We start from the raw sequence: 27,297 nt of genomic DNA, 5'->3' as shown, positions 1-27,297 counted from the left end.
CAGAACTGCAACCAACCTGGTGTCTTCAGAAGTACAATGTGTCAGGTTTTCAGAAACTTAGCTTGGCAAAAAATCCTAAAAAATGCCCCTGACTTAATAAGAATAACAAGCTGACGTGCTGTGAAATACATAAAGACAGTTTTTTTTTTTTTTTTTTTTTTTAGGCTTTATAGACAGATAAGTTGAGAGTGACTCTTGAAGGACAAGCATCACATCCTCTTGTACCTCTGATTCAAGAATTTATCTTCCAAAATCTGGCAGTAAGTTTTGGGAGTTCATTTTAGTCCATCTCTGCAAGTCAGACTTTTCAGGATAGGAGACTAAACATGAACTCCCAAAATGTACTGCCAGATTTTGGAAGATAAATTCTTGAATCAGAGGTACAAGAGAATGTGATGCTTGGTATGCATTGTTATGGGCTTGCATTTATGGAGCTGTTGCCCAGCATTATATCTATATCATTATATCAACAGTCAACTGTAAGAAACATAAGATGATGCACAGGTCTGGGGGCGGGGCCAGCACATTGATTTGCGTTAAAATATTTTAATTATGTTACTTTTTTTTAATAACTAATTAAGTACATAAAATGTATATTAAATATATAAATATATAAATATATAAATATATAAATATAAATATAAATATATAAATATATAAATATATATATATATATATATATATATATATATATAATTAATTAAGCTGACCTAATTTTTAAAAGTCTGTTTTCGGTCAATTTAAAATTATTTATTTTTATTTTTATTTTATTTTTTTAAAGCTAATGTATTGATAATTGATTGCTTTATTTAATTTTTTAACTGCCATTTCTAGTCTTCCATAAACAATTATTTGGCGATCAGAAGTACAGTTTTGCCTGATGGTCTATAAAATGGGTGAAAATCCCAGAGAGTCCTTAAGCAACAATCCTTAGCTTTCTAGCACCCACATAGTAAATCCTTGGCAACTACTCAATATAACATCTTAATGAACTCTAGAATTTCTAATTTCTTCAATGTTTTTTAAATAAATTAATTGTCGTCACCAAGGCTGTATGTAATACTTCAAGGTAATGTATTTGTAGAGTGTGTGTTTGTGTATACTTAATATCAGTTAATAAATGCTTTTTTTTTGTTTGTCCCACAGTCTCGTGAGCTGGAGATAGCTGTGTACTGGAGAGACTGGCGCTCGCTGTGTGCTGTTAAGTTTTTACGACTGGAGGACTTCCTGGACAACCAGCGTCATGGCATGTGTCTTTACCTGGAACCGCAAGGAACACTATTTGCTGAGGTACTTTCATTTTTATGATCACACATAGCCATGCAGTATGCAAGTTTGATGGCCTTGTAGAGGATATTTTTATTGAGATTACCTCTGCCTTTTTGAATACAGGTTACATTTTTTAACCCAGTTATTGAGAGGCGACCTAAACTACAAAGGCAGAAGAAAATATTCTCCAAACAGCAAGGTAAGGTTATGAAGTGGCAAATATGCCTCAGTGTTAAGAAGGGTTGACATGTTCACTCAAACAGACTAGATTAAGCAGCCTACTCTTGACACAATACTGTGGTTCAATATTGCACCGCTGTGGAGCCAGTGTTTACACAGTGAAGTCAGAATGAACTTTGACCTTTGTGTTTGAACTTTTTTTTGAACCACTTAAAGACGAAGAAGGTTTACAGACTCGAGCTCTGTTCAAAATTGTGCCAAAGTCCCACAAAGTGTGCTCTGCATTGGAAACTCGAGTCAAAGTTTTCTGTTAGCATTTTGCTAAGCTAACAGCACAATAGCATGTCTGCAGTGCGTTAAAAAGACTGTCTCCATAAAAAGTGGTTTGCTTCTGCTTTCTTTATCTCATACGTAAACCTTGTTCCTCTCAGGTAAAACGTTCCTGCGTGCACCTCAGATGAACATTAACATCGCCACCTGGGGCAGATTGGTGAGAAGAGCCATTCCATCAATCAGTAACTCATTTAGTCCTCAGACAGCTGATTTGGGCTCAGCATTGAGCCCTGAAACAGTACCCATTGGCCACCCAGACGCCCACTCTCTACCCAGGTACATATGTGTGCAAATTCATTTAATCTCATCCACACATACTCATTTCCTAAAAGAGCGTCTGGTAGCAGAAGCCCTCAAATTATTCTCCAGTCTCTGATAAACAATGATTAATCTGTCTGGAAACATAATTGGTGCTCTATATTTAGATAATGAGATGACTTAACATTCCTGCTCCGTATTCCAGTGTATGCATTCCATAATGTAGCTATTCTGTAAATCTCCAAACCCCCAAACAAAACCGTTGGACTGTTTAAAATGGAAGCTGACATGTTGTTGAAACTTGTGATTTGTCTTCTCTCTTTCAGTGACCCCACTGTGACCAAATTAGACTTTGACAAACCAGCCACCCCTCCCTCAAAAAGGCACTCCATAGAAGAGGAGATTGAGGAAAATGCGTCACCGGATAAGATCCCAGATGGAAAAGAGGTGCAGGTAAAGGAGCGCTTGTATTAAAGGGGACATGAACTGAGAAACCAAAATTCCCTTGATCTTTTGACATATAAGAGGTCATTGTACTAAAAAACCTCCGGTGAGTTTCGTAACTCAAAACTTTGTTAGTCTAAAAACGGCTTATATTAAAGGCAGCTGGCCAAAACGACAGCTTTTGGAATGTTCTACTTTATGAGGTAATAGTGTAGATAAGCACCGCCTCCACAGAAGAAGATTGACATCATTAGCCCCACCCACCGATTCACACATAGTGTTTACCAAAGAGGCCGATTTGTGGAAAAAAAAAACAGTGTTTGCATTGTCTTATTTATGATCCTAACGTTAGGAAAGAGTTGATGAACTTTATTTTTAAGTTTATTTCTAAGTTTCAGACTACGTCAGTAAGCACTGGTCCTTTGTTCACTTCATTTTACCACGGATTTGCTTACAATTACCTATAGCATCAGCGACGCAGCGTTTGTTCCCTTATCTCAGGAAACTGAGGTTACATCAGTAACCAGAGCGACACAATTCGACACCACGATTTTCAAAACGATTGAAACTAAAAGACGATGCTGCGCCGACTATATTGGATCCGACAGTGATGTCACATCGAAAGTATGAGTAACTGTTCCACTATTGCTTTGTCTCTTCTTATAGATCGTTTGATATGTATTAAGTTATTTATGCATTTAAACCTAAATGAATGTAAACTAGGGCTGCATGATTAATCGCACGATATTGTGAGGCGCGCTTAGTCAATGAAGCCGGTATTTTGATTAGTAGTAAAGCTCCATCACGTGCGTTCAGCTGGAGCGGCAATTAATACACAGAGCTGTAAATCATGACAAGCTACGCCAAATCGCGCTCATAATCGAATGCGATTTGAGCGTGATTTGGCGTAGCTTGTAAACTGTTAGCCAATCATAGCAGTGGGCTTTTACTTCTGAGTCTACAAATCCACCATGCGTATTCAAACGCACCTGTTTGAGGGGGGTTAAAAACAGGACAGAAAATAGCCTATTACTTCTAAATTATGATTTATTTGATGTAAAAATCTTGATAGCATTATAAGTGGAGCTCAGAGAACAGTACAAAATAAAAAAACAAAACAAAAACAAAAGCAGTTCATGACTCCTTTAAAGGAAAAGTTCACCCAGAACTAAAAGATGTCTTTATTTGCTCATGTTGATCCAGACACATCTGGATCTTTTTTTTTTTTTTTCTGTTGAGCACACACAAAATGAAAAGTTTTGCAAAATGTTCATATCAGTCTTTTTCATGCTATGAAAGGGGATGGGATGAAAATGAAATTGGCACAACAACTTGTTTCACATGAAGTTTGATGTCAGTGATGCTAAACGTTGTTGGTTTTGGCTTTTAACAGATGACGTGTGAATGTGATGTGCTCAATTTGAATATACATATTTCAGTGGTTCTCAACCAAGGGACTTAAATTTAAGTAAGTTAAAATAAGACAAAACAGGCTTTTAAAAAGCAACTAAACTTAGAATCCAGATATTTCTCATTTTAATTTACCAACAACTGTGGTTTCTACTGTAGTGTGTTATTTCTTGCTCTGAAAAAGTCAGAAATTATTAAAATCTCAAAATACCGTAGGTGTCTTTATAACATAAACATTTTTTAATAGTTATTCTAAGCCCTAAAATACTTTATTGGGTAGACATGGTAAGGAAAGTTTATTTTTAAGTTAATTTTTTTTAAAAATCAATTTTTAAAAATCAATATCCAGTATCACTAATGACAGGAAAAGTCATGTAAATTTATTGGTTGAATTGGATGCCTGAAGCTCTTAAAGGGATAGTACACCCAAAAATGAAAATTTTGTCGTTAATTACTCACCCTCATGTTGTTCCAAACCTGTAAGACCATCACTTGTCTTTGAAACACAGATTAAGATATTTTTGATGAAATCGCGAGCTTTTTGACCCACTATAGACCGTAATGCAACTGACACATTCAAGGCCCAGAAAGGTAGAAAGGACAAAAATCATCAAATATTTTAATTTGTGTTCCCAAGATGAACAAAGGTCTTACAGTTTTGGAACAACATGAGGGTGAGTAATTAATGACAGAATTTTAATTTTTGGGGGAACTTTATGGACATGCCTAGTATCTGTAAATAAAGCAAGCTTGAGAACCACTGGCATATTCAATAATATAACCGCATGAATACGATTATAGAGCTACAGCACAGCTGTCCTCAACCGCTTCTGGTCACCATTCACTTTGATTGTATAGAAAAGAACAACTTAAATCCTGCCCTACATGTCCTTTGTTTGATGGGTAAAAATGAGTCATATGGTTTTGGAATAATAGAATGACAAGTAAACAGTCACAGAATCTTTTTTTTGTCTGAACTGTCCATTTAAGGCAAGTGTTATTAATAAGGAGAGTTGTCTTGCAGTACTTCAGAATGACTCTTACATGCCTCTCATTTACAGGATGCCCTAGCGACCTTTGACTTCCTGAACAACACAGGACCTAAACCAGATTATGACAATCTGGTTGAACATGAGCAGCCTGAACTGGAACTGACTGCAGTTCAACGAAAAACTGAAATAAGGTAGTTTGTTCCCCATTTATGGATGACTGACATCACGGCTACATGTAAACACGCATGCATTAACGATAGTCGCTCAAAGTGTGTGGTCTTGTCTTTAGGGAAGAAGTGGAAGTTCAATTCAGTTTGACAGACTTCAAATGTGTAGCTGTTCTGGGGCGTGGCCACTTTGGAAAGGTAAACTTAAACTTGCTCTCACATGCGCAATAAAACAAGATTTGCAAATGCGCCATAAATGCACAGTATGTTAACCATTTGTGTGACAGTATTATAGATAATCTCTACAATGCTGCCACTTTATGATGTGGCTCCTGCGTACAGTTTATTCTCTCATCCCTTTAATTATTCAACAGGTTTTACTTGCTGAGTACAAGACCACTGGAGAAATGTTTGCCATTAAAGCTTTGAAGAAAGGTGACATTGTTGCAAGGGATGAAGTAGACAGGTAAAAGCTATCTATGTGTGTTTAAGTAAAATAAAAGAACAACAACATGATGATGCCGGGAAGCATTTGTAGAGGCATCAGTAATCGTATACAGTGGGGACTATTCTGCTCCTGTTTTACTTCCTGTTATTATTAAGGCCAAAGAGTCAGAGCTGTACTCTAGACATTGTGGAGCCACCATGCTACGTGTTTTTACGGTTTTTGTCTTTTGACAGTATTTTTCAGTATTTTAGCATGTCACATTCATTCTAGCCCATTTTATTTTGACTAAAATGCCTTTCAAATGTTTTAGTTGACAATATGCAAAATAGTGAAATTTATCGGAGTGTCTATTGTGCAAAAAGCCCTCCTTGTTGACAGAGGCTGTTTACTCTAACTTGTTTAAACCGTGTTCGATTCTGCCTTTTGCTGAACTCATTCTTCTCCCTTTTCACATCATATATCAGATTGGAAAGACATTTATTTTCAATAAAGTTAAGGAAATAATCAAAAAGTTAGTGTAAAATGCCTCACAAGAGTTCATCGGTTAGGGTAGGTGTAAGCAGTGGTGGAAAGAAATGGCCAAAATTCACTGGGGGGACTCTAGCTTGAAGGGGCGGGATGTAATAATGGTAATTTTAGATGTCCTTTTGGGTGTACACTGCCCTCCAAAAGTTTGGAAACACCCCTGGCAAAGTGTGGCTTTGGACGATATCAGCATAAATCCTTATCATTTTTTTGGTGCAAATACATTGAAGTAACTTGACATTATCATTGAAGACCAGCAATAATTATTTTCATTTTGATTGCATAATAATGGCAATATATACATGTCAAACTGGTTACTGGTTTAAACTTGGCCCAGATTTTTAAAAGATTTTTGGGTCAGCACACTTTAATAGCTTTAACAATTGATTGCCAATTAAGTTTAGAATACAATAAATTTAGGCTCACATTATGCAGAGCTGTAATAGCTGCTAATGGTGGATATTTTGATGAATCGAAAATTTGTTTTTTCTATGTATAATCTGTTTATGCAATATGTTTTCGTAGTTTGTGTTGTCCCTTATCAGTGCAAAATTATCACAAATTAAAAAGGATTCATGCCAATGTTGTCCAAAAACCCACTTTTCTAGGGCGTTTCCAAACTTTTGGAGGGCAGTGTATTTAATTATAAAACCCTTTACAATCTATAATAACTTTAAACTTATTTCATAATTTCTGTAAACTTTCTTGGATATTAAGACAGGCGCCTGCAATTATGGCCAAAGTAAACATTTGTTTTATGTTGTGTGTTCCTAATGGGGGAAAAGCAAACAAACAAAAAAAACTTTGGAACACCTTCTGATCACTTGACAAATACATTACCAGTCAAATGAAATCAGCACAGCACAGAAGAGCACAACTGTGGCATTTAGGAATATTTACAGATTTTTTTGACTAGATCCAGAAGTGGCCTTAATATATTTCATAATGAAAAGGTTATGAGATTAATGTTTTGAATATATAAATATTAAACGATTTAAATGACTTATATTTTTAAAATGAAGCTGAAACCACCAGTAGGTGGCAGCAAGTCAAAGTCTTTGTGACGGAATAATTCATTCAGTTGATTCAAAAAAAGTTCATAAACGAAACAGCGCTGTCAAAGACTATAGATGCGCAGGTTACACGTATATGTGCAGAACTGGGATTGCTTTCGTAATCTTTTAAATGGATAAAATAGAGAAATCACTTTAATTTCTACATAAGCCTAACAAGTTGGAACTGAAACGCCATACATGAAATGTAAATAGTATCCATTGCTGTTTTTTGGCTCAGGTTAAATAGCATATATCGCTAAGAAATAGCATCTATTACTAATTTATTGTACTTATTTATAAATTTACATTTATTGATATACAGTACCAGTCAAAATGTTTTAAACAGTACGATTTTTATTTATTTATTTATTTATTTATTTTTTAATTCTGCTCACAAAGCCTGCATTTGATCCAAAATACAGCAGAAGTAATATTGTGAAATATTTTTAATATTTTTAAAAGAATTTTAAAATGATAGAAATGAATACTTTTTATTTAGCAAGGATTTTTTAAATTGGTCAAAAGTGTCAGCGCCGGTAGCCTTGTGGGCGGCGTGTACTCAGCTGTTTTCAACATAATAATCAGAATATTAGAATGATTTCTAAAGTGTCATGTGACTGGAGTAATGATGCTAAAAATTCAGCTTTGAAATCACAGGAATAAATTACATTTTAAAATCTATTAAAATAGAAAACAGTTATTTTAAATAGTAAAAATATTTCTGAATTTTACTGTTTTTGCTGTACTTTGGATCAAATAAATACAGGCTTGGTAATCAGAAGAGACTTCTTTAAAAAAAAAAAATGTATTTTTCTCTATAATTTTAGGTTAATTTATTATAGGTTGACTGTTGAAGTCTTAATGCTATCAACTTTCTAATTTTCTGTAACTTCCTGCCCTATCCTCATTTGCAGTTTTCCATTTTGTTCTTGATTATTTTCTCTAACGTCTTATAATTCTAAATAAACGATACAAATGTAATGCTACATGCATTAGCAATAGTCACTGTTAAGATTAAATATGCATTTGGGTAATTAATTACTATGCATGCAGTTAATATGGCCATATTAACTGACAAAGTGGTGTGATTCTTTTAAACATGTATTTGTCACACTACAGGATGAAGTAGAAAGTCTTAAATACAGCAGCTTAAGTATGTATGTCTCAATTTTAGCTGGATATATTAGAGGAAAAAAAAAGTAAATGCACGTTTTCTGTCAACTGTCCATTTACGCTACATATTACTGTCTGTCCACAGCCTCATGTGCGAGAAGAGAATCTTTGAGACTGTGAACAGCGTTCGACATCCGTTCCTGGTGAACCTCTTCGCTTGTTTCCAGACCAAGGAGCACGTGTGTTTCGTCATGGAGTACGCAGCAGGAGGAGACCTGATGATGCACATTCATGCAGACGTGTTCTCTGAGCCACGCTCTGTGTGAGTGACTAAATTTACCATTGCTGCTGTTACTTAATCGGTTTCCACTTAAAAAGCCAAAAGGTTGATTTCTTCTAAAATGATTTGTTTTTATGTCCTCAGATTTTATGCTGCTTGTGTAGTTTTGGGCCTGCAGTATCTGCATGACCATAAAATAGTGTACAGGTAAGTGTCAGTCTTGGATGTAAAAGCAGAAGACTTTATGAACATTTTATGGACCCCGTGTGACTGTCATGAACTTTATTCTCCAGGGATTTAAAGCTGGATAACCTTTTACTAGATACTGAGGGATATGTCAAGATTGCAGATTTTGGTCTCTGCAAAGAAGGTGGATATTGTATTTTTATTACTAATGTTGCTAATGTTTTTGTGATTTATGTGTTGTCAGTAATATGGGTGTAACTCATTCCATCTCCTATCCTGTAGGAATGGGCTTTAAAGATCGTACTAGTACGTTCTGTGGCACTCCTGAATTCTTAGCACCGGAAGTTTTAACTGAGACGTCGTACACAAGAGCGGTGGACTGGTGGGGTCTGGGAGTTCTCATCTTTGAGATGTTGGTTGGAGAGGTATGATAGATGGTTGGATACTTGATTGATTCACAAAGGGGAAATTATGAAGAGTACAGTTTATATTATGTTATTGTTTCAGATGACTAAATCTTTGAAAAATCATAAAATGTGACTAGAACTTCAGGGTGCATTCACACTTATAGTTCTCTTGGTACGGTTCTCTTGGTTCATTCAACAATACTAGGTGTATTTCTATTACAGTTTGGTAATAATTTATAATTGTTGATTAAAAAGTATTGCAAAATGACGGCGTTTCCATTAACCAATGTTATGCGACTAAAAATTATTTTTTTTTTTTTTTTTTTTTACTCTCATGCCAAGTCATGGCAAAGGATTTTGGTGAATTTTGGCTAGTGCCACTGCAATACCCATTATATTTATTCGAAGGAGGCATATATCTTTACAAAAGCAGCGCAGAGAGACGCTTCAGAAACATGCCATGGCGCAGATGGCATAAACACAAGCATTGACTAGAGTGGCCGCGATCAGCTCTGGTGGCCGTGTCGGAATCGTAATGCGCCGCATACACGTGTACTGTAAACTGTCTAAGCATGAATGACAGTGAAAGCCCCCTATACTTGAGAGTGGCCACGTATTAAGTGTTTCCTGGAGGTTATAGTACACTGAAGAAATTATAGAAATGAATACTTTTATTTAGCAGGGAAGTGATAAAGACATTTATAATGTTACAAAAGATTTCTGTTTTAGATAAATGCTGTTCTTCTGAACTTTTTATTCATCAAAAAAACATGAAAAAATTCTACTTGGCTGTTTTTTAACATTTTTGGAGCAGCAAATCGGAATATTAGAATGATTTCTGAAGGATCATGTGACTGAAGTAATGAAATCACAGGAACAAAATACATTTCAGTTTTAAAATACAATAAAAATTATTCAAATGAAAAACTTATTTTAGTTAGTAAAAATATTTCAGAATTTTACAGTTTTTGCTGTAGTTTGGATCAAATAAATGCTGGCTTGGTGAGCAGAAACTTCTTAAAAAAACATTAAATATCTTACTGTTCAAAAACTTTCTATTTTTGTCAAAAATTAACGAGGTTAACTTAATTTAGGTTGACACTTTCAGTCATGCTAACAACTTGCTCAAGAATGATCATATGATTTTTATGTACACCATGTGACCTGTAAATGCAAAAAAAAAAAAATGCAGTTTTGGGAAATATTCCTATTTTGAATTGCCTGAAAAACCACCTTATTTGAGCATAAAAACTTTTTTGCGATTATATGAGCATTTTTGTGAAAGCGAAGCGTTTCCATTACACGTAATTTCAATTCAATTCAAGCTACAGGCATTTTTGACAGAGAACCTAAAGATACCAAACCTAAAGGCATAGTGATACATTCACGGGCTGAATAACGTATATTTTGTGACGGAACTCACTGAACACCCCAATTAAAAGGTGTGTTCGACTTAAAGTGGCGCGGCGCAAACTGATCTGTGTACGACATCAAAGTACCCATTCACTGATCAGTCTGCTCAAAGCTACTTTGTCAAATATACCTAATGCCGTCTGCTGGACCAAGCGCGCTTGTTGTGTGTACATATGATTTTATTTTCACTACCTGCGACATCACAAAGAGCTCATTCTGCGTTGTTAAATCATGTCACATAGCGTCGCATCTTGTCATTACATCCTGTTTTTGGCTTGTTTAGAAGTATTTGGTCCGTGTTGCATTCATATTTAATTCGAACCGCACCAGAGTTAGTTTGGAATCGTTTCAAGACCCATCTTTTTAGCAGTTTTGGTCCGCTTGTTTGGTGCACACCAGAGTTCAGATGACAGCGTTCACACCTACTCAGATGAACCGTACTTACAGAGCAATCACACCAGAATTTATTTTAATCTAACTAACTTGACAAGTGTGAACACCCTTAGTGACTTTAGAACTGGTAGAATATCCATATAATGGAACTTAAGTCTGTTGCTGATGTACAGTCCACAGCAATCCATGCAACAGAGTTTGTCAGCCTGCCTGATGTAGACCAACGGACCGTTCACACAGAACCTGTTCAGACATTCCATCTGTTCTATTTGACGTCTCACTGTTTTCTCGCTCTATGAGCACCATTTTTTAATAGTGTTTCAAGCAGTTCAACTTTGCAAAACATCTCAGGTTTACTGCATTCTGTTGCCATTTTGTTGCTTTCTATTCAGTTGTTTCTTTTAAAGAAGACCGTGTCCCATGTGAACTGTTTTCAGTTTGTTTTGAAACTAAAAGTGGTTGAAACTAAAAATCACGAACATGATACTTCAATCTTAAATTGACAAATTACATGCGGGCCAGGGGACATGATGAATTGCATGTATTTTTAATTGCATAATTTAGAATTAGAATTAATAATTAGAATTTATTATGATTTTAATTTATTTAGTAGTAATCTAGTACTGATAGGATGTTCAGTGATAAGGAAATAATAGAAACGAAGACATTTTTATTTTCAGCACTTCATTATCTGAAATAATATTAACATTATTTTAATTACAGTCCCCGTTCCCTGGCGATGATGAAGAGGAGGTGTTTGACAGTATTGTTAACGATGAAGTTCGCTATCCAAGGTTCCTCTCCACAGAAGCCATTTCCATAATGAGAAGGGTATGTTTGAATGTGTCCTGCTATGGTTAAACTATTGTCCTAGACTACAGCTACAGTTGTTTACACAACACAGCTTTACTACAAAAAGATCGTTCCTTTTTGGCACTTTTATATTCTCAAATTAATTTACAAGCTAACTATGTTTATAAGCTTTAAACATTCTCTTCCTTATCCAGCTGTTGAGGAGAAATCCAGAGCGGCGCCTTGGCGCAGGGGAACGAGATGCAGAGGAAGTGAAGAAGCACCCGTTTTTCAGAGTACGCCATCTGTTTAACCTTTTTTTTTTTTTTACTTTCAAATGTCATTGAACGTCTCCTTACCACACATTTGTTTATTCGTCCTCAGAATATGGATTGGGCCGGACTGCTGGCGAAGAAGATCCAGCCTCCGTTTGTGCCGACCATCAAAGGTCGTGAAGATGTTAGTAACTTTGACGACGAATTCACCTCAGAGGCACCGATATTGACTCCACCTCGTGAGCCGAGGGCTCTGACAGTCAATGAACAGGAGATGTTTGCAGACTTTGACTACATCGCTGACTGGTGTTAACCCAGATCCTCATAAACCCTGTTCACACATGCTCAACACTGAACCAGCTGAACAACTCCCTTTCTGTGGGACACATTGGAAAAGAAACTGCTTTCCCTCTATGCTCTTATTGTGCCATTTAAGGGATTGGCAATAACCTGTTTTAAGAAACAAGAATGAAGTGGTTGAGTCTTGGTAGCCCGATGTGGCGTCTTTTCATTGTCAGAGCACTGGGACACTGATTGGTGACCATTATAAAACTTGTGAGGATTCAACAGGATCAACTGCAGCTTCCTTCTCTATTTTTCCACCATTTTCTCTGCTTTTAAAAGCTAAAATGTGCCTACTATCTTCAGATTTTAAGATTTCCGACACAACTGAAGAACCGAACCCAGCCAAGACATCAAATTGCGAATTCTTCACTCCATAATAGGAGCATCTTACAAGACGAGCAAACTCAAGAGTTCTCGAATTATTTATTTTCTTGTATTCCCTTCAATGCCTTAAATTCTTTACAGGGCTTCCAAACAATACCTATCAGGTACAGAAAACCTACCAAAGCATTCCTGCCAAATGTTCCTCTACCTGTTGTATTGGATTAAAAAACACCTTGGCCAAGAGCACAGATAAATGAACTTGAATTTTATCAAGGCAAAATGAGAGAAAGCTGCAATCTAATTGATCTTCTTTCCATTTCTATAAAAGTATCCTTGTACTCTAATCATCAAAAGAAATGTAAGTTATAGTTTTATACTGTATTTTTAGAATATTAGCCATTTGAATCTGCTGTATGTTATGACAATGGTTGTACACATATATATGAATTGTAAGATTATCATTTTGGAGAGGGCAGCTCAAAGTTGAGAGCAATTCTGAACTTTTCAAATGGAATGTAAAAATGTATATTCATGAAAACAAACAAAAAAAAGTGTATATTTTTGGCATGTGGTCATGCCAAAGCTGGCTGTATGTTTTATTAGTTGACATTTTTAAAGGATATTTGTAGTCTGTTTCAGATCTTTGTAATTTTGCAACGATTTCTCACAATTTAGCCATTTGTGGTTGTATATGTCAACATTAAACCACCTTTAATAGAAATGGTTTCGTATGTCTGTGATCACCATTCCTACTTGTTCGACACATTTATTCCTACAATGACCTCACCCCTCTCTGAGTACGATTATGATGGATTCCTGCCAACGATTCCACTCGAGTGTATCACGAAACCTTCCTTAAATACATTCTGTACACCAACTGACACCTGGTTTCTGTCTATTCCTCTTGGTAAGAGCTTCACAGAAGAATGTATACTCCAAGGAAACTAATGAAGACACAAACCCATAATACCAACCAAATTTGTGTACATGCACTTTAAAATTATACTTGGGTAGAAATAAAGCAAAGTTCTTATTTTACAACGTTTTGGATGTAAACACGATTAATCTCCGGCGTAATTCTGACCCTGTTGGCGTTCCATATCGAAAAACGTGTATGCTTGCTTGTTCATATCTGCACGTTTAAACGTGTTGTCGGCCTGTCTGTTAAGAAATAAGAATTGATGTATTTACTACTACGAAAATATGATATGTAAATCTTACTAGCACTACAGAAGATGACTGACGTACCTGTCTGGTAAAACCTGACGTTCAAGTTTTAGTACTTTCTGTAACATTATGTTTTTGTATCAGTGGCAGATGAAAACCGGTCTAGAGAATTTACTAATAAGCTAAAAAAATTTACCGTTTCCTGCTGTGGGTGGCGTTTCATAAATTTTCAGTGAAAAAAAAAAAATAAGAAGCAGAAGCTTGATGTTTGAGTCACCTCACCTGACTACTGAGAGGAAGAAGTTATCGCTCTGCGGGTCTAACTGGTCCTCTTTGGGTGTGTATGTGAGAGTTACTACATGACTAATAAGGGTTTCCCGTGGAAAGCAAGTTAGTTTTGCTTCATCCACTCCGTGAACTTTCGTAACTCCCTCCTCTCTGTGTTCAAGATTATGGTAATGTGTTTTAACAGCCTCCTCTGCACAGTATCATAAACGTAAAATACTCCCACTGTGCTGTTTTTAAGTGAAAACAATTATTTGCTGCAAAATGGATGAAGCAACACACTCCAGCATGATTTGAGAACATCCCAGAGAGCATCTTGAGCTAGAACGTTTGACCATTTGCACTGAAAGAGCTCATATCCCTGGTGAAAAAAACAGCATATGCTGGTTAGGTATGTTTTGATGCTGGTTTATGCTGGTCTTTGACCAGCAAAGGACCAGCTTAAACCAGCATATGCTGTTTTTTTCACCAGGGATGGTAAATGTCAAAATGTATTATTTGATTAATGACCTAGAAAAGTCTTAAATAATTATTTAATTTTATAAGGAATGTTTTAAAATAAAAAAGGGCATGCCATGACCCCTTTAAACTTTGTTTCCAGGTTTAAATTAGATTGAACCAGATTTCAAACTGGACTCAGACTTTTGAACAGAAGGGTAAATCTGATTTTGCTGTTTGATAGTCAGTGACCAGACGTTATCTTGGAAAAATGTCATAGAAATAGTAGGGTACATGCTCTCCAGGGGATAGTCAGGACATGGGACAGATTTACAGACAGGAAGAGGAAGGGGAAACTGGGAAATAGGTTGGAGAGGATAGGCTCCGCCCTTCACTTGTTGGTGCTTCAGAAGCCCTTTTATCTGCAGAGAGGAAGTGAACAAAAATATAGGAGGGAATTTGGGTGTCAGTGATAAACGTCTTTAAACTTGGGAATAGGAATTTAGACAATTGTGTCAGCGCACAGTCTTGTGGATTCCTACTATTTCAACACATTTTGAGTTGAGTCTGTTGTTGAAATACTCCAGGTATCTTTCTATTTACACCTTATTGTAATAAATGTATAGCCTATACAGCTTAATTATTAGTGTATAACCCAAACTGCTTTAGAAAGTAAAAGCTTTTATAAAGGATCGACATTGTGTGTGACCTGTGCATCTTAACATCAATCTACTCTCTTTGCACTTTACTGACATTTGCTGCCAACAGAACAATACCAAAGAGATCCAATTCAGAATTCTATAATACAGAATTTTATATCATTTTCTGTCTCACACTCAAACTGAAATTTTTTAGGCTGAATGATGCCATCTTGAGGTTGACCAATGAAATTGCCCTATGGGGGAAAAACAGACTTGTAAAGAGTGACAGATTTATTAAAGAAGTGAAATGGAATGCAGGTCAGACTCAAACCTGTGTCACCCACATGAGCAGCACCAGTGGCGTATCAAGTCTTCGCTGGGCCCTCAAACGTTATAGGTTAATGTGGGCTCCAAAGCTCATTATTGCTATCTCTTCTGAGGTAAATAACATGACTATTCACAAGCTTTTTACTGACAGTATAAATGCTTGGAAATAATAACATTTCACAAAAAACGAGAATTTATTACTTTTAGTAATAAAGCATCTGCTGTGTACACACATCTGATAGATGATGTCAGTTTTACATACATTCTAAATCATGAACATCTTAAAGACATTTAATAGACGTCTATTTGACACCTGATAGGAAACATCCAATAGACGTATTGCAGATGAGCAAACACTCTAAAATATACGTCTTACAGATGTAAATGCAGATGTCAGATAGACGTCTCCGAGATGTACGTGTGCTATCAAGGCATCCAGCAATGTGATGCAACACCCAAAGACCTTAGTGCGTGTGTACAAAAACAAATAAATCTTCCACAGACTGGCCTATGTTCAATGCTATGGAAATCTGTGGCAAAACGTTATAGGTTAATGTGGGCTCCAACACTACTTCTTGTCTGTTCAGAGGTAAATCACATTACATGACTATTCACAAGCTGTAATAACATTTAGCGTGCCAGCCACCCAATAACTGCAATAAATATTTTGTTACTTTTAATACAACACAAATCATGGCCTTTAAATTATGTCAATGTTATCACGAAATACAAACAATAAATGCATTTTTTCACTCTTTAATGTGGTGTGAGATCACTGTATGCACCTCAGTTCAAGCAGCATGTAAATCAATCATCTTTTTCTCTTTTCTACTAGTTATAGCACAAAATAAACAGGAGTAAATACCAGAGTATGTTGAAAAATAAGAACAACTTAAAACTAATGTCTCGTAATCGATCAATCAGTGTTGTCAAATTGTCAATAAAACAACTTTATTTAACAGCACATTTAAAAAGCCAGACAAAAATGGTTATTTCACCTTTTATTTACTTGTTTATTTTATACAAGCATTAAATTCAGCAAATTGAATACAACTAGTAGCCTGTGACAGAATATTAATTTAAAAATAACACATAACATACTATTTTTAATCCCAACAGGCTTCTCAAAATGACTGATCCGACTAACTGTAAATACAAACATTTTAGCCACGTTGTAAGAGGATGTAAGTTGGAAGTTAAATCTGACCAGTGCTGCATGTGTTAATTCATTCTAAGGCTTGCAGAAATCAGGCTTTCTTCCAGCTCTTCAGAATGACCTCTGCTGCATCCAAAGTGCTGTCTTGCTGTAGTAAAAAATCCATAATATACCATCAGCACTAGCAAGGCATTTAATGTCACTGATTATTTTGAAATCATCTCCGCAACATTCAGAGTTTCAGAAAGGAAAGATAGCTAAATATAGATTTAGCTACCTTTAGACAGCTGAATGTGCTTTTGCATTTCCTAGAGTTAAAAAAACCTAGAGTTAACCCACTCCTTACCTTGATAAAGCACAAACGGATGTATTTCTCAAACTGCTTTACTGAATCTTCCCCCACAAAAGCAGTTACAGGAATTGCAGCCAGTTTCTGAAATAAAATACAGACAATGCTGTACATTTTACTGTGCTTTGTCCTGTTATTTATTCATATTTAAAATCACAACGAGAATACCTTCTCTTTTATCATCCATTTGACAAACTTGTAGTCATACGGTTCATCATCTCCCATATGTGACAAGTCCTGATCTATATTCAACAAACAAGACAGAACGCTACTAATCAGATTAAACTTTCCACAGCCAATGTCATTTTTGCCTCTATAAATATAATTTTCTTAACAAACATCACTTCAGACCACTTACTGAGTGCTGTGACATCCACTATCATGAAGTATCCTCCCTCTGGGACTACTGGAATCATGCCAGTCTGTCTCAACATGGCTGCCATGCGGTCTCTCTTCCCTTCCAGCTCTACTGCTAGAGAAGTAAAGTAGCAGTCGGGTTGACCCATCAGCTCAAAGTCACGAAGAAGACCCTGGCCAACAGCCTCCTACTGTGTACAACGTAACTGTGTCACAAACACAATGTATAGAACACTGCGTATACAACGATACAATAACAGACAGAACTTGCCTGTAATGGGGTGGGACATGTATAGAGACTGTTCTGCATAACAGTCTGGAGGTGTTTGATCAAGTGTTCAGGCCCGATTGACCAACCCAGCTACAAAAAAAGGAGAATGTTTTAAGAATCTTTAAGCATCTCTCTACCATACAATGATGATGTGTCAAGATATAAAACCTAATAAAAATTTAATCTGCAGTTATATATGAGCAACAGGTGTAACTATATATCTTATATATGAAGCATTAAATACACGTTTTTCGATATGGCAAGCCAATAGGGTCAGAATTTCGTCAAAGATGAATCACGTTTACATCCAAAATGTTGTATTTGGCATTGTTTAGAGCGGTATTAGTGACGTCAAGCTTCAGAATAATCCTAAAGAAGCATAAAAGTGGTTCATATGATTTGTGCACTATAAGTCTTCATAAGCCACACAACAGAGAGGAAAAATATTTGGGGCCAGTTTTACTAAACGTTTACGAAAGTTATTGCGAAAGCGCAATTCCAAAACAGCACAGATGGGAGGGCAAATTTCTGCAGGTGATTTACTAGCAATGCGCAAATTAGAGAATAATGATGCAGCAACACATTTACATATACCAAGCGCTGCGCAAATTAGCATAGTAGCAAATAAAGAAACAAAGAAGCCAGTGTGTTGAAAAGAACAGAGGTTTGCTAGAAGTTTTAATAGATCTGGTATTGCATGACTCCTAGTTGAGGGTTCCAAGTTGTCTTTTATTTCCTGAAGCAAATTAAAAATAACATGGCTTGGCAAACGACATGCTCAAATAATGTGTTTTTCTGGCATTCCAAATCAATTAATACATGTGGAAAAAATCCTCTCCCCTTCTACCACGCTCTCTCTTTTCTCTGCGGTGCCTCCTCCTAACAACAACAACTGCAGCTAGTTCAAGCACAAAATAGTTTAAGACATGCTTTTTTTGGGCGTTAACTAATGGCGCAAAATGCCAGTAATTAGACTAGCGCAAAAGTTTGTAAAATGCATTATGTGATTTATTTGAATACTTTACTCCCATAAATTTTGCATCTGAAAGGGAAACTCCTACAAATGCATATTTGTAAGGTCAGGCGCAAAAATAACGGTGTCCACACCTTCTCAGCGCTAATTCTTCACTGTGCGTATTTAGTAAAACCTGAGCGCTGGCACAAGCTGTTGGTAAAACTGGCCGTTGATTGTTAATTATAGTGAATCTTGCCCAATGCTTGCCCAAAACTAATAGAGTGTAACAGTGCCCACTTTTTCTGCAGCCTTAGTTCCATAAGTATTTGTCCCCAAATTAAGATATTTTTGATGAAATCCGAGAGCTTTCTGCCCCTGCATAGACATCAATGCCATGTTCAAGGCCCAGAAAGATAGTAAGGACATTGTTAAAATAGTCCATGTCACATTAGTGGTTCAACTAAGAGAATACTTTTTGTGCAAAAAGAGAACAAAAATAACAACTTTATTCAAAAGTAAGGTCACATATATATTGCATTTAGTTCCAAAATGGCACTATAATGCCAGGTTTTGGCCTGAAACTCTAAATGGCGCATTTTAGATTTCATCATTAAGTTGTGTTCTGAAGATGAACAAGGGTCTTATGGGTTTGCAACGACATGAGGGCAATTAATTCGAGAATTTTCATTTTTGGGTGAACTGTTTAAGCAGTTTATGAACATAGGAAAATTACGTACATACCTCATTATGTATTTAACAGTGCTTCATGGGAATTCTTTTCTTATCGTTAAAAATAAATTCCTCTGTGGAGAAAATCAATGGAATTTTTTTTCTTTCTGGAACTCGACTGTTGCACTCATAGCACCAAACTTGGAAATTTTTAATCTTAAATTAAAAAAAGATAGCTGTTATCGACATGTTTATGTTGCTTTCTTGTTGGAAACTGGGGAGCTTTTCAAATCCTAAAAATCTTTATTTATTCCACAAAGAAAAATAACAGCAGATGGGTTGGAATTCACAGTAAGATGAGTACATAATAACAGAAGTTTCATTTTTGGGTGAATCATTACTTTAAATATGAACAATGAAGACTGAAGACAATGGTCAAATACCTTCCATCCAGTCACGCTGAAAGTTTTTCCTGCACTGCCGATGGTGATGGTTCTGTCCCACATTCCAGGAAGGGTTGCTATTACGAAAGAATACAGCAGAATCAGCACATCTTTATATAACTTCTAATCCACTGACACGAAAAGATGACATGCACCACTGGAGACATATCCCATACCTATCTTTACATGTTCATGGCCTTTATATGTGAGCCATTCATATACCTCATCACTGAAGCACAGAGTGTCATGTTTGATGCAGAGATCTGCAATTGCTTGCAACTCACTCCTTCTGAATATCTGAAAATAGAAGAGAGCTTTACGATACTTTAATCAAGACAACTCTTGGAAGATTTTAGCATGGTAATGGATATGGCAGTGTTAATGTATTTGGCCTTGGCGAAATAGATCTGCTACGCTGCTGCTGCTGATTATTATTTCCGTTGTTGCTGCAAAGCAAGTACAAGAACACGCTACTGCCAATACATACGCTGATACGGTGCTGTGAGTATTTAAGACATATAGACAAATAGCATATATAGTAACCCATAACAGGTCTAAACAGGTGAAGCTGGAAAGTTTCAGAGGAACTCTGAAAGCGTGCTGCGAAATGCTCTAGTGAATGCCAACCAGCCATTTAAATGTAAAGCAGCAAGCTCATTGGCTGCATAAGCAATATGAACCAATCAGCTTGTGCCAAGTAGTTTAACACTGTGAATATCATTAGTTTAAGTTGACAACCTATCAGCCTGCGCCATCTACAGTTTTGTGACAAAACTTGGCATTAAAATGCCATTTTGGAACTAAATGCGATATATATGTAACCTTACTTTTCCAATGGGGTTATTAGGAGTGTTGATTATGATAGCCTTGGTCTTGGAGTTGAATTTACTAGCAAGTTCTTCCTTGTCCAGAACCCAGTCGGCACTACTTATGCTGGTTGATGCGGATGACGACTTCTGCAGAACAGGTCAAACAAGAGTTATATTTCATGTACATATAGCAAACTCTACACCAAAGAATATAATCATGCTAACCTACCAATCGCAAAGGTATTAAAACAGGTTTCCCCCCTGCCATTTTCACCATAGGAACATAGCAGTCAAAAAAAGGTTCTATAATAATAACCTGAATTGAAAAAGGAAGAAGAAAAGAGTAAAAAGAAAGTATAATCTAGTGCAATTATATGTTGAAAGTATTACATACAAGTGCTGAATATGCTTTACCTCATCTCCCTCCTCAACCAGAGCCTGCATAGAGCTAAACAAAGATCCATATCCACCTACAGTAACCAGGATCTCTTTAAACGGGTCGAGCTGACGGTCATAGACTTTTCCATAAACTTTTGACAGGGCTTTAACCAATGTTGGGTGGCCCTGAACACAGAAATGTAATTTTTGAGTGATTTTTTAACACACAATACAGGATAATCATAAACTGTGGAACATACAAAGCCACGTGTGTACTGGTTCAGCCTGTCAACCATTGCAGCCTGAGCGAGACCCTCTTTCACGTAAGAAGGAGGAGGAATGTCTGGGTAACCCTGTCCAAGATTGACAATGGAAGGGTCTGCTGCCACTGATGTGAAGGCGACCCTAAACAACACAAGAGACACTATTAAAAAATATCTAACACATGTCTATGAGAAAGTGTTAGCAAATAATCTATTCTTACCATACATTCTTGTCCAGACCTTCTATCCTTTTCGTGTTCTTATGTTTAATGGATGCCATCTTGCACTATTAAAGTGACAGAACAAAATAAATAAATGTCATAGAGAAATGAATACCTCAGTAAAAGTTGCACTCACTTGACAGGATGAGAAAGTTCTAAATCTATTGGTTTGTAATAAGCGTGGAGCAGATCTAAAAACACGGAGTAGATGAATAGAATTCATAGCTGGGAGATAAAACAAGTCAGGATAGTATCAAATATTCATTTCTCACTTCAAACCATTGCGGTCACCGATATAAGACTCCTTTCAGTTCATTGGTTGCAGTCCAGTAAAGGTATTTTGCGTTTGAAGGGAGCAGATTCTTCCTGACGCAAACTCCACACGCCTCTAAAACGGACCAATCAGTTTGCTCTTTTCAAAGAGTCGATACAAATCCCTTGTGAATATTTCTGTGTTCTGGAAGTGACTGGTCCTACTATGGCGAGGTTCGTCGATGTTAATTAAGTTAGGTGATAACCGTGCTTTTTCAGAACGCTCGATGGAAGATTCCAAAGTCCGCATAAGCCGTTTAAATATTTATGAACTTTATCTTCTTCGCAGTGAACTCCGACTCATTTCCAAGATTCGGTTCGTCTCCAGTGTCTCTTTTACGTAACCGCATAAGAAATCCCAACGTGGAAAATGATTCTGTTCACTATAACGTCAAAAAGTTGCATTTCCTTCCGGCTGTAATTTGTTTTCCTTAACCACCTCTAAAAAATGCAATGTAGTTATGTCGTATATATATATATATATATATATATATATATATATATATTTACAGTATGTTTGATTTATTAAATTTCTTTTGTAAAAAACAAAACAAAACTTGTTTTCGCTTGGTAAACTGCTCCGCTCCGATTAGGTCTGATAGTGAAAGAATAGTTCTGACTAGTTTTCTGACCTTTACTTAGCTTAATATTTGAAAGATCTGATTCAAAAATTATTTATTCGTGATTTTAACATCTGGTAGTAGTCGAATTTCTGGCCTTCGCGACAAAGGTCAGGAAAAATGAAAATATTATCGTAAATTAAGATCGTAAATTAAAAAATTAAAGTAGCGTTACACACTGAACGATACAAGAAAGGTTTAGCAGAGGCGTAAAATAGCCGGCTTTATTTACATTTCTTAAAAATGTAAACTAAAAATACCATTCCAGTTTTCTGAGTAGCAATTTTACTCACGTTTGTTATGGTCTCGCATAGGTGACTGCAGGAAAAACGTGCTTTGGAGCAGGAGTTTTATGTTTGTAGTCTGGGTTAAATTAATTATTCACAGAGGCATCCAGCCCGCATCTATTTTAGCCAATATATTACTTTTTTCATGTCACCAAATGTCTCATGTCAACATAAAGTAGACCAAGTAGTTATCCTGTGTCTATAACAAAAGTGCCTGAACTTTTTAGCTGCCAAAATATATATATTTTAAGTGTTTTTTTTATTAAAAAACATACTTGTGATGTTGCAGCGTCGAGCCAAATCAAAGGCACTGGTGGGTTCTGGTTTCTGATCTATAAGCTTTCTAAATTTTACATATGTCGACATGTATTTTAACACAGCAGATGGCGCTGTAATCACAGATACATGTTAAACATATTCCTAAACATTGAACACGTAATGTAATTCAGTAAATAAAAAATTAACATTATGCGTCTCAAGAGATTACACGACTCTCGGAACAAAAGTTGATCATCTTAAGACAATATTGTACTTGTTATTTCACTGAAGATTAATATTTTACTTCTTAGACTTGTAATGTAGGTGCTAGTTTCATGTCTTTTTAGTATTATTTACAGGTTCACTGAACTAGAGACTAATCCCACTAACCTTGTAAAGTAAAAGAATAAATAAAAAGTGTATCGCTTCGCAGTGTTTAAATAATGTATATTAATAAATAATGAAATTTTTAAATAAACTTCCCAGTAGCTGTTAGGGATAGCATGTGCTGGAGATTCTTTTCATAAACTCTCTATGAATAGAATCTCAAAGGCTTGCTAGCAGTCTAGCTCATTCAAAGTCTGTATTTCTAATTAGTCTGCTACTCATTCAGACATCATTTTGAATAATTATGTTTATCTTAAATAATTTTCCAGTTAAATCACCAAATGTACACTGAATCATTGCTTATGTAATTTAATTAATGGGTTCACTATTTGGGGGATTTCAGATTTTATACTCAGTGATGGCCATCTAGAAATAAACTAAATAAAGTAAAAACATTAAAACATAATTCTTATTAATCCAGTAGTCAGAAATTCAAATAGAGAAAAATATCATGAACATTTAAAGACACAATTCTATACATATTTCAAATCGTCTTCTAATGCAATACCTTCACAGACCCCCAGGGGGCCATAAAACTCTGACATTAAATAATAGATGATATCAGTAGTGTGTGCCTTTTGGGGCAAATTATTATAAATTAAAGGGAATTCGTATTGCCTTTATTTCATTTTTCTCTTAGGTATTTAATATTTAATTGGCTTCCAGTCAGCAACTGAATAGAGATCACTTACAGCACACACAGAAATGAACTCAAAACTCTACGACTTTTTCTATGTACACAAAAGGCCTATTTCTCTCAAATATTGTTCACAAATCTGTCTAAATCTGTGTTAGTGATTTAGTGATTTTCTCCTTTGCCAAGATAATCCAGCCACCTCAGAGGTGTGGGATATCAGGATGCTGATTAGACAGCATGATTATTGCACAGGTGTGCCTTAGGCTGGACACAATAAAAGGCCACTCTAAAATGTGAAGTTTTACTGTACTGGGGGGTCTGGGAGGGTCCGAAAACCAGTCAGTATCTGGTGTGACCACCACTTGCCTCACGCAGTGCAACACATCTCCTGCCCATAGAGTTGATCAGGTTGTGGACTGTGGCCTGTAGAATGTTGGTCCACTCCTCTTCAATGGCTGTGCGAAGTTGCTGGATATTGGCAGGAACTGGAACACACTGTCGTATTCGCCAATCCAGAGCATCCCAAATGTGCTCAAAGGGTGACATGTCTGGTTGGTATGTTGGCGATGCCAGAACCTGGATGTTTTCAGCTTCCAGGAATTGGGTACAGATCCTTGCAACATGGGGCCGTGCATTATCATGCTGCAACATGAGGTGATGATCGTGGATGAATGGCACAACAATGGGCCTCAGGATCTTGTCACTGTATCTCTGTGAATTCAAAATGCCATCAATAAAATGCACCTGTGTTCATTGTCCATAACATACGCCTGCCTATACCATAACCCCACCACAACCATGGGCCACTCGATCAATAACACTGACATCAGCAAACTGCTCACCCACACGACGCCATACACGCTGTCTGCCATCTGCCCTGTACAGTAAAACCGGGATTCATCCATGAAGAGAACACCTCTCCAAAGTGGCAGACGCCATCGAATGTAAGCATTTGCCCACTCAAGTCGGTTGCGACAACGAACTGCAGTCAGATCGAGACCCTGATGAGGACGACGAGCATAAAGATGAGCTTCCCTGAGATGGTTTCTGACAGTTTGTGCAGAAATTCTTTGGTCATGCAAACCAATTGTTGCAGCAGCTGTCCGGGTGGCTGGTCTCAGACGATCTTGGAGGTGAAGATGCTGGATGTGGAGGTCCTGGGCTGGTGTGGTCTGTGGTTGTGAGGCCGGTTGAATGTACTGACAAATTCTCTGTAACGCTTTTGGAGACGGCTTATGGTAGAGAAATAAACATTCAATTCACAGCAAAAGCTCTGGTGGACATTTCTGCAGTCAGCATGCCAATTGCACGCTCCCTCAAAACTTGTGACATCTGTGGCATTGTGCTGTGATAAAACTGCATATTTTAGAGTGGCCTTTTATTGTGGCCAGCCTAAGGCACACCTGCAATAATCATGCTGTCTAATCAGCATCTTGATATGCCACACCTGTGAGGTGGATGGATTATCTCGGCAAAGGAGAAGTGCTTACTAACACAGATTTAGACAGATTTGTGAACAATATTTGAGAGAAATAGGCCTTTTGTGTACATAGAAAAAGTCTTAGATCTTTGAGTTCAGCTCATAAAAAATGGGGGCAAAAAGTGTTGCATTTCTAATTTTGGTCAGTGTATATATATATATATATATATATGTATGTATGTATGTGTGTGTGTGTGTGTGTGTGTGTGTGTTTGTACTTGAGCTACCACAGCAAACTGATAAATACTTTAAATTGTGCAGCCTATTTCCCTTTTTCACAATCTCTGATCAACCATGTAGCTATGAATTTTATAACTCATAATTATTTATAATTCATTTTATAAATAAGTTTTATAAACTTGAGTTAAAGCAGTATGCTGATGTCAACAATATCTGGACAATAATCAAAGTGGCTGATGTTATACAATAAGCACTGGTAAAGGTCAGCAATTTTTGTCTCAGTTACCCAAGCTTTAATCCACCTCTGGCCTTTCTTTTTTTTTTTTAACCCAGCAGTTAAAAGTGAGGACACAAAAGAAATTCAGTCAAGCTGCAGGGTGTTCTGGACAGGAGATGGGATGCACAGGCTGTACTAGCAATTATAGTTTCTTGTGGATGATCAGAAACTCCCATAGGCAGGCTCCTTTGACCTAATGTGGGATGGGAGTAGCTATAGTGGTACTGCTAATGTCAAAAATGACTTTGCTTTCATATTTCATCTACTGGACAAGTACAATCCATTATTCCTAAAGAGGCAAAGAGCTTTTCCGTGTTTCTGTTAGGGATCTATCAAAAAACAACTGCTGAGCTTCAGTGTCTGGAGACGTTAACTCAGTATGAAATTCTAAGGGTCAAGTAGATACCTTGTATTCAAAAAATTCAGTTTTTAAACTGGAAGACTTGAAATGATAGATACCAGATCCCAGCCTACTACAGAAACTTACATAACAAGATAAACTATTGCTAAACTACCTGCATCTGCAGACCAAATGGCCTTGGCCAAGTCTTTTCCAGAACTGAAAAAGACCCTAAAATGAATCCTTGTCAGTAGAACCTTTGGGAGTTCTGCATTTATGGAAACACCTTATTAAGTGACAACACCAAATACACCCGTTTTTAAATAGAAAAAAATGAAAAGAACCTTTAATCTTTTGCATTAGGCTTTGCTGTCTGAGCTATAATGTTAAACATTATATAAAGGCACTCATGTTTAGTGTTAAATTATCTAAGTTAATCAATAAGGCAAGTTTCATTAAATAGTGACACGTAATGGAAATTACTATCTTTTAGAGACGCTATTGTCGTAGAAATGACAGAAAGGGCCAGTGTAATTACAAGAAAAACACACTAATAAAATGTGCACCAATGCAATAAAAAAGTTGTAGTGAAGAGAAGCGCTGGGTAGTAATTGATTACATGTAATCTGGATTATAATCAGATTCCAAAAATTAAGTACTTGTAATTGTAGTATATTACATTTTTAAATTCTTATTATCAGATTACAGTTACTTTTTATGGATTACAAGATTACATCACACAGTGCCAGTAAATTATTCATAATTTATTGATTCTGGATGTCTGGACAAAAAATATTTAAAACCTGGAAGACTTTCGGTGTGTAATGTCATTGTTTTCATGTTTATTAATGTTTCTTAATAATGCAGGGAAACATTTTTAAAAATAAGATATTTGGAACATAACATAACATTTTGGAATGGAACTGACTTCCACTGTATAGAGAAATAAAAAAGACATTTCTCAGAATATATATATATATATATATTATGTTTCACAGATGAAAGAATGTTGTTTAGATTGAGTGACAGAATTTTAGTTTTTGGGTAAATTACAACTTTAAAAAGCATAAAATGTAGTATATATAAAGTATTTTATCTCAGTCTTTATCTTATTGACCATGTGGTTTTGCAAAATTTTATATAATTAAATAAAACCCATCACTGCAATGTTCTGGAGTTTT

The 27,297-nt window shown here is 36.3% G+C and overlaps 2 protein-coding genes across 6 annotated transcripts in view; one reads left to right on the top strand and one right to left on the bottom strand.

Annotated features, from left to right (window-relative positions):
• pkn2b (protein kinase N2b) overlaps nucleotides 1-13,330 on the top strand; it is a 52,854-nt gene extending 39,524 nt beyond the window's left edge. The window contains exons 9-22 of one of the 2 annotated variants that reach the window (XM_051112326.1): nucleotides 1,147-1,290; nucleotides 1,393-1,468; nucleotides 1,881-2,058; nucleotides 2,367-2,487; nucleotides 4,956-5,077; nucleotides 5,176-5,251; nucleotides 5,428-5,519; nucleotides 8,340-8,516; nucleotides 8,619-8,681; nucleotides 8,768-8,844; nucleotides 8,943-9,085; nucleotides 11,597-11,704; nucleotides 11,881-11,961; nucleotides 12,050-13,330. In XM_051112326.1, the coding sequence (XP_050968283.1) occupies nucleotides 1,147-1,290; nucleotides 1,393-1,468; nucleotides 1,881-2,058; nucleotides 2,367-2,487; nucleotides 4,956-5,077; nucleotides 5,176-5,251; nucleotides 5,428-5,519; nucleotides 8,340-8,516; nucleotides 8,619-8,681; nucleotides 8,768-8,844; nucleotides 8,943-9,085; nucleotides 11,597-11,704; nucleotides 11,881-11,961; nucleotides 12,050-12,253 (1,662 nt within the window). In that variant the 3' untranslated portion in view covers nucleotides 12,254-13,330. Of the gene's footprint in view, nucleotides 1-1,146; nucleotides 1,291-1,392; nucleotides 1,469-1,880; nucleotides 2,059-2,366; nucleotides 2,494-4,955; nucleotides 5,078-5,175; nucleotides 5,252-5,427; nucleotides 5,520-8,339; nucleotides 8,517-8,618; nucleotides 8,682-8,767; nucleotides 8,845-8,942; nucleotides 9,086-11,596; nucleotides 11,705-11,880; nucleotides 11,962-12,049 lie in introns of both variants that reach the window. The other variant, XM_051112325.1, reaches the window with a different exon arrangement.
• A 3,125-nt stretch (nucleotides 13,331-16,455) lies between these two features.
• Nucleotides 16,456-22,694, bottom strand: LOC127166785 (kynurenine--oxoglutarate transaminase 3). 4 transcript variants are annotated; one of them, XM_051112342.1, is made up of 14 exons: nucleotides 21,611-21,986; nucleotides 21,475-21,529; nucleotides 21,339-21,403; nucleotides 21,115-21,259; nucleotides 20,891-21,040; nucleotides 20,706-20,792; nucleotides 20,495-20,623; nucleotides 19,844-19,964; nucleotides 19,668-19,744; nucleotides 17,601-17,690; nucleotides 17,331-17,517; nucleotides 17,141-17,214; nucleotides 16,970-17,056; nucleotides 16,456-16,771 (listed from the first exon to the last, which is right to left on the bottom strand). In XM_051112342.1, the coding sequence occupies exons 3-14, from the start codon at nucleotides 21,395-21,397 to the stop codon at nucleotides 16,715-16,717; spliced, it is 1,263 nt and encodes a 420-aa protein (XP_050968299.1). In that variant the 5' UTR covers nucleotides 21,398-21,403; nucleotides 21,475-21,529; nucleotides 21,611-21,986; the 3' UTR covers nucleotides 16,456-16,714. The 4 variants fall into 4 exon arrangements, with proteins under 4 accessions (XP_050968299.1, XP_050968296.1, XP_050968297.1 ...); XM_051112339.1 differs by lacking the exons at nucleotides 21,475-21,529; nucleotides 21,611-21,986 and adding an exon at nucleotides 22,564-22,694; XM_051112340.1 differs by lacking the exon at nucleotides 21,475-21,529.
• Nucleotides 22,695-27,297: the final 4,603 nt, after the last annotated feature.

This window comes from Labeo rohita, chromosome 6, assembly GCF_022985175.1.
Source record: "Labeo rohita strain BAU-BD-2019 chromosome 6, IGBB_LRoh.1.0, whole genome shotgun sequence".
NCBI classification, from domain to species: domain Eukaryota; kingdom Metazoa; phylum Chordata; class Actinopteri; order Cypriniformes; family Cyprinidae; genus Labeo; species Labeo rohita.
Note: the sequence above shows the minus strand (reverse complement) of the source record. Positions and strands in the feature narration are given on the sequence as shown.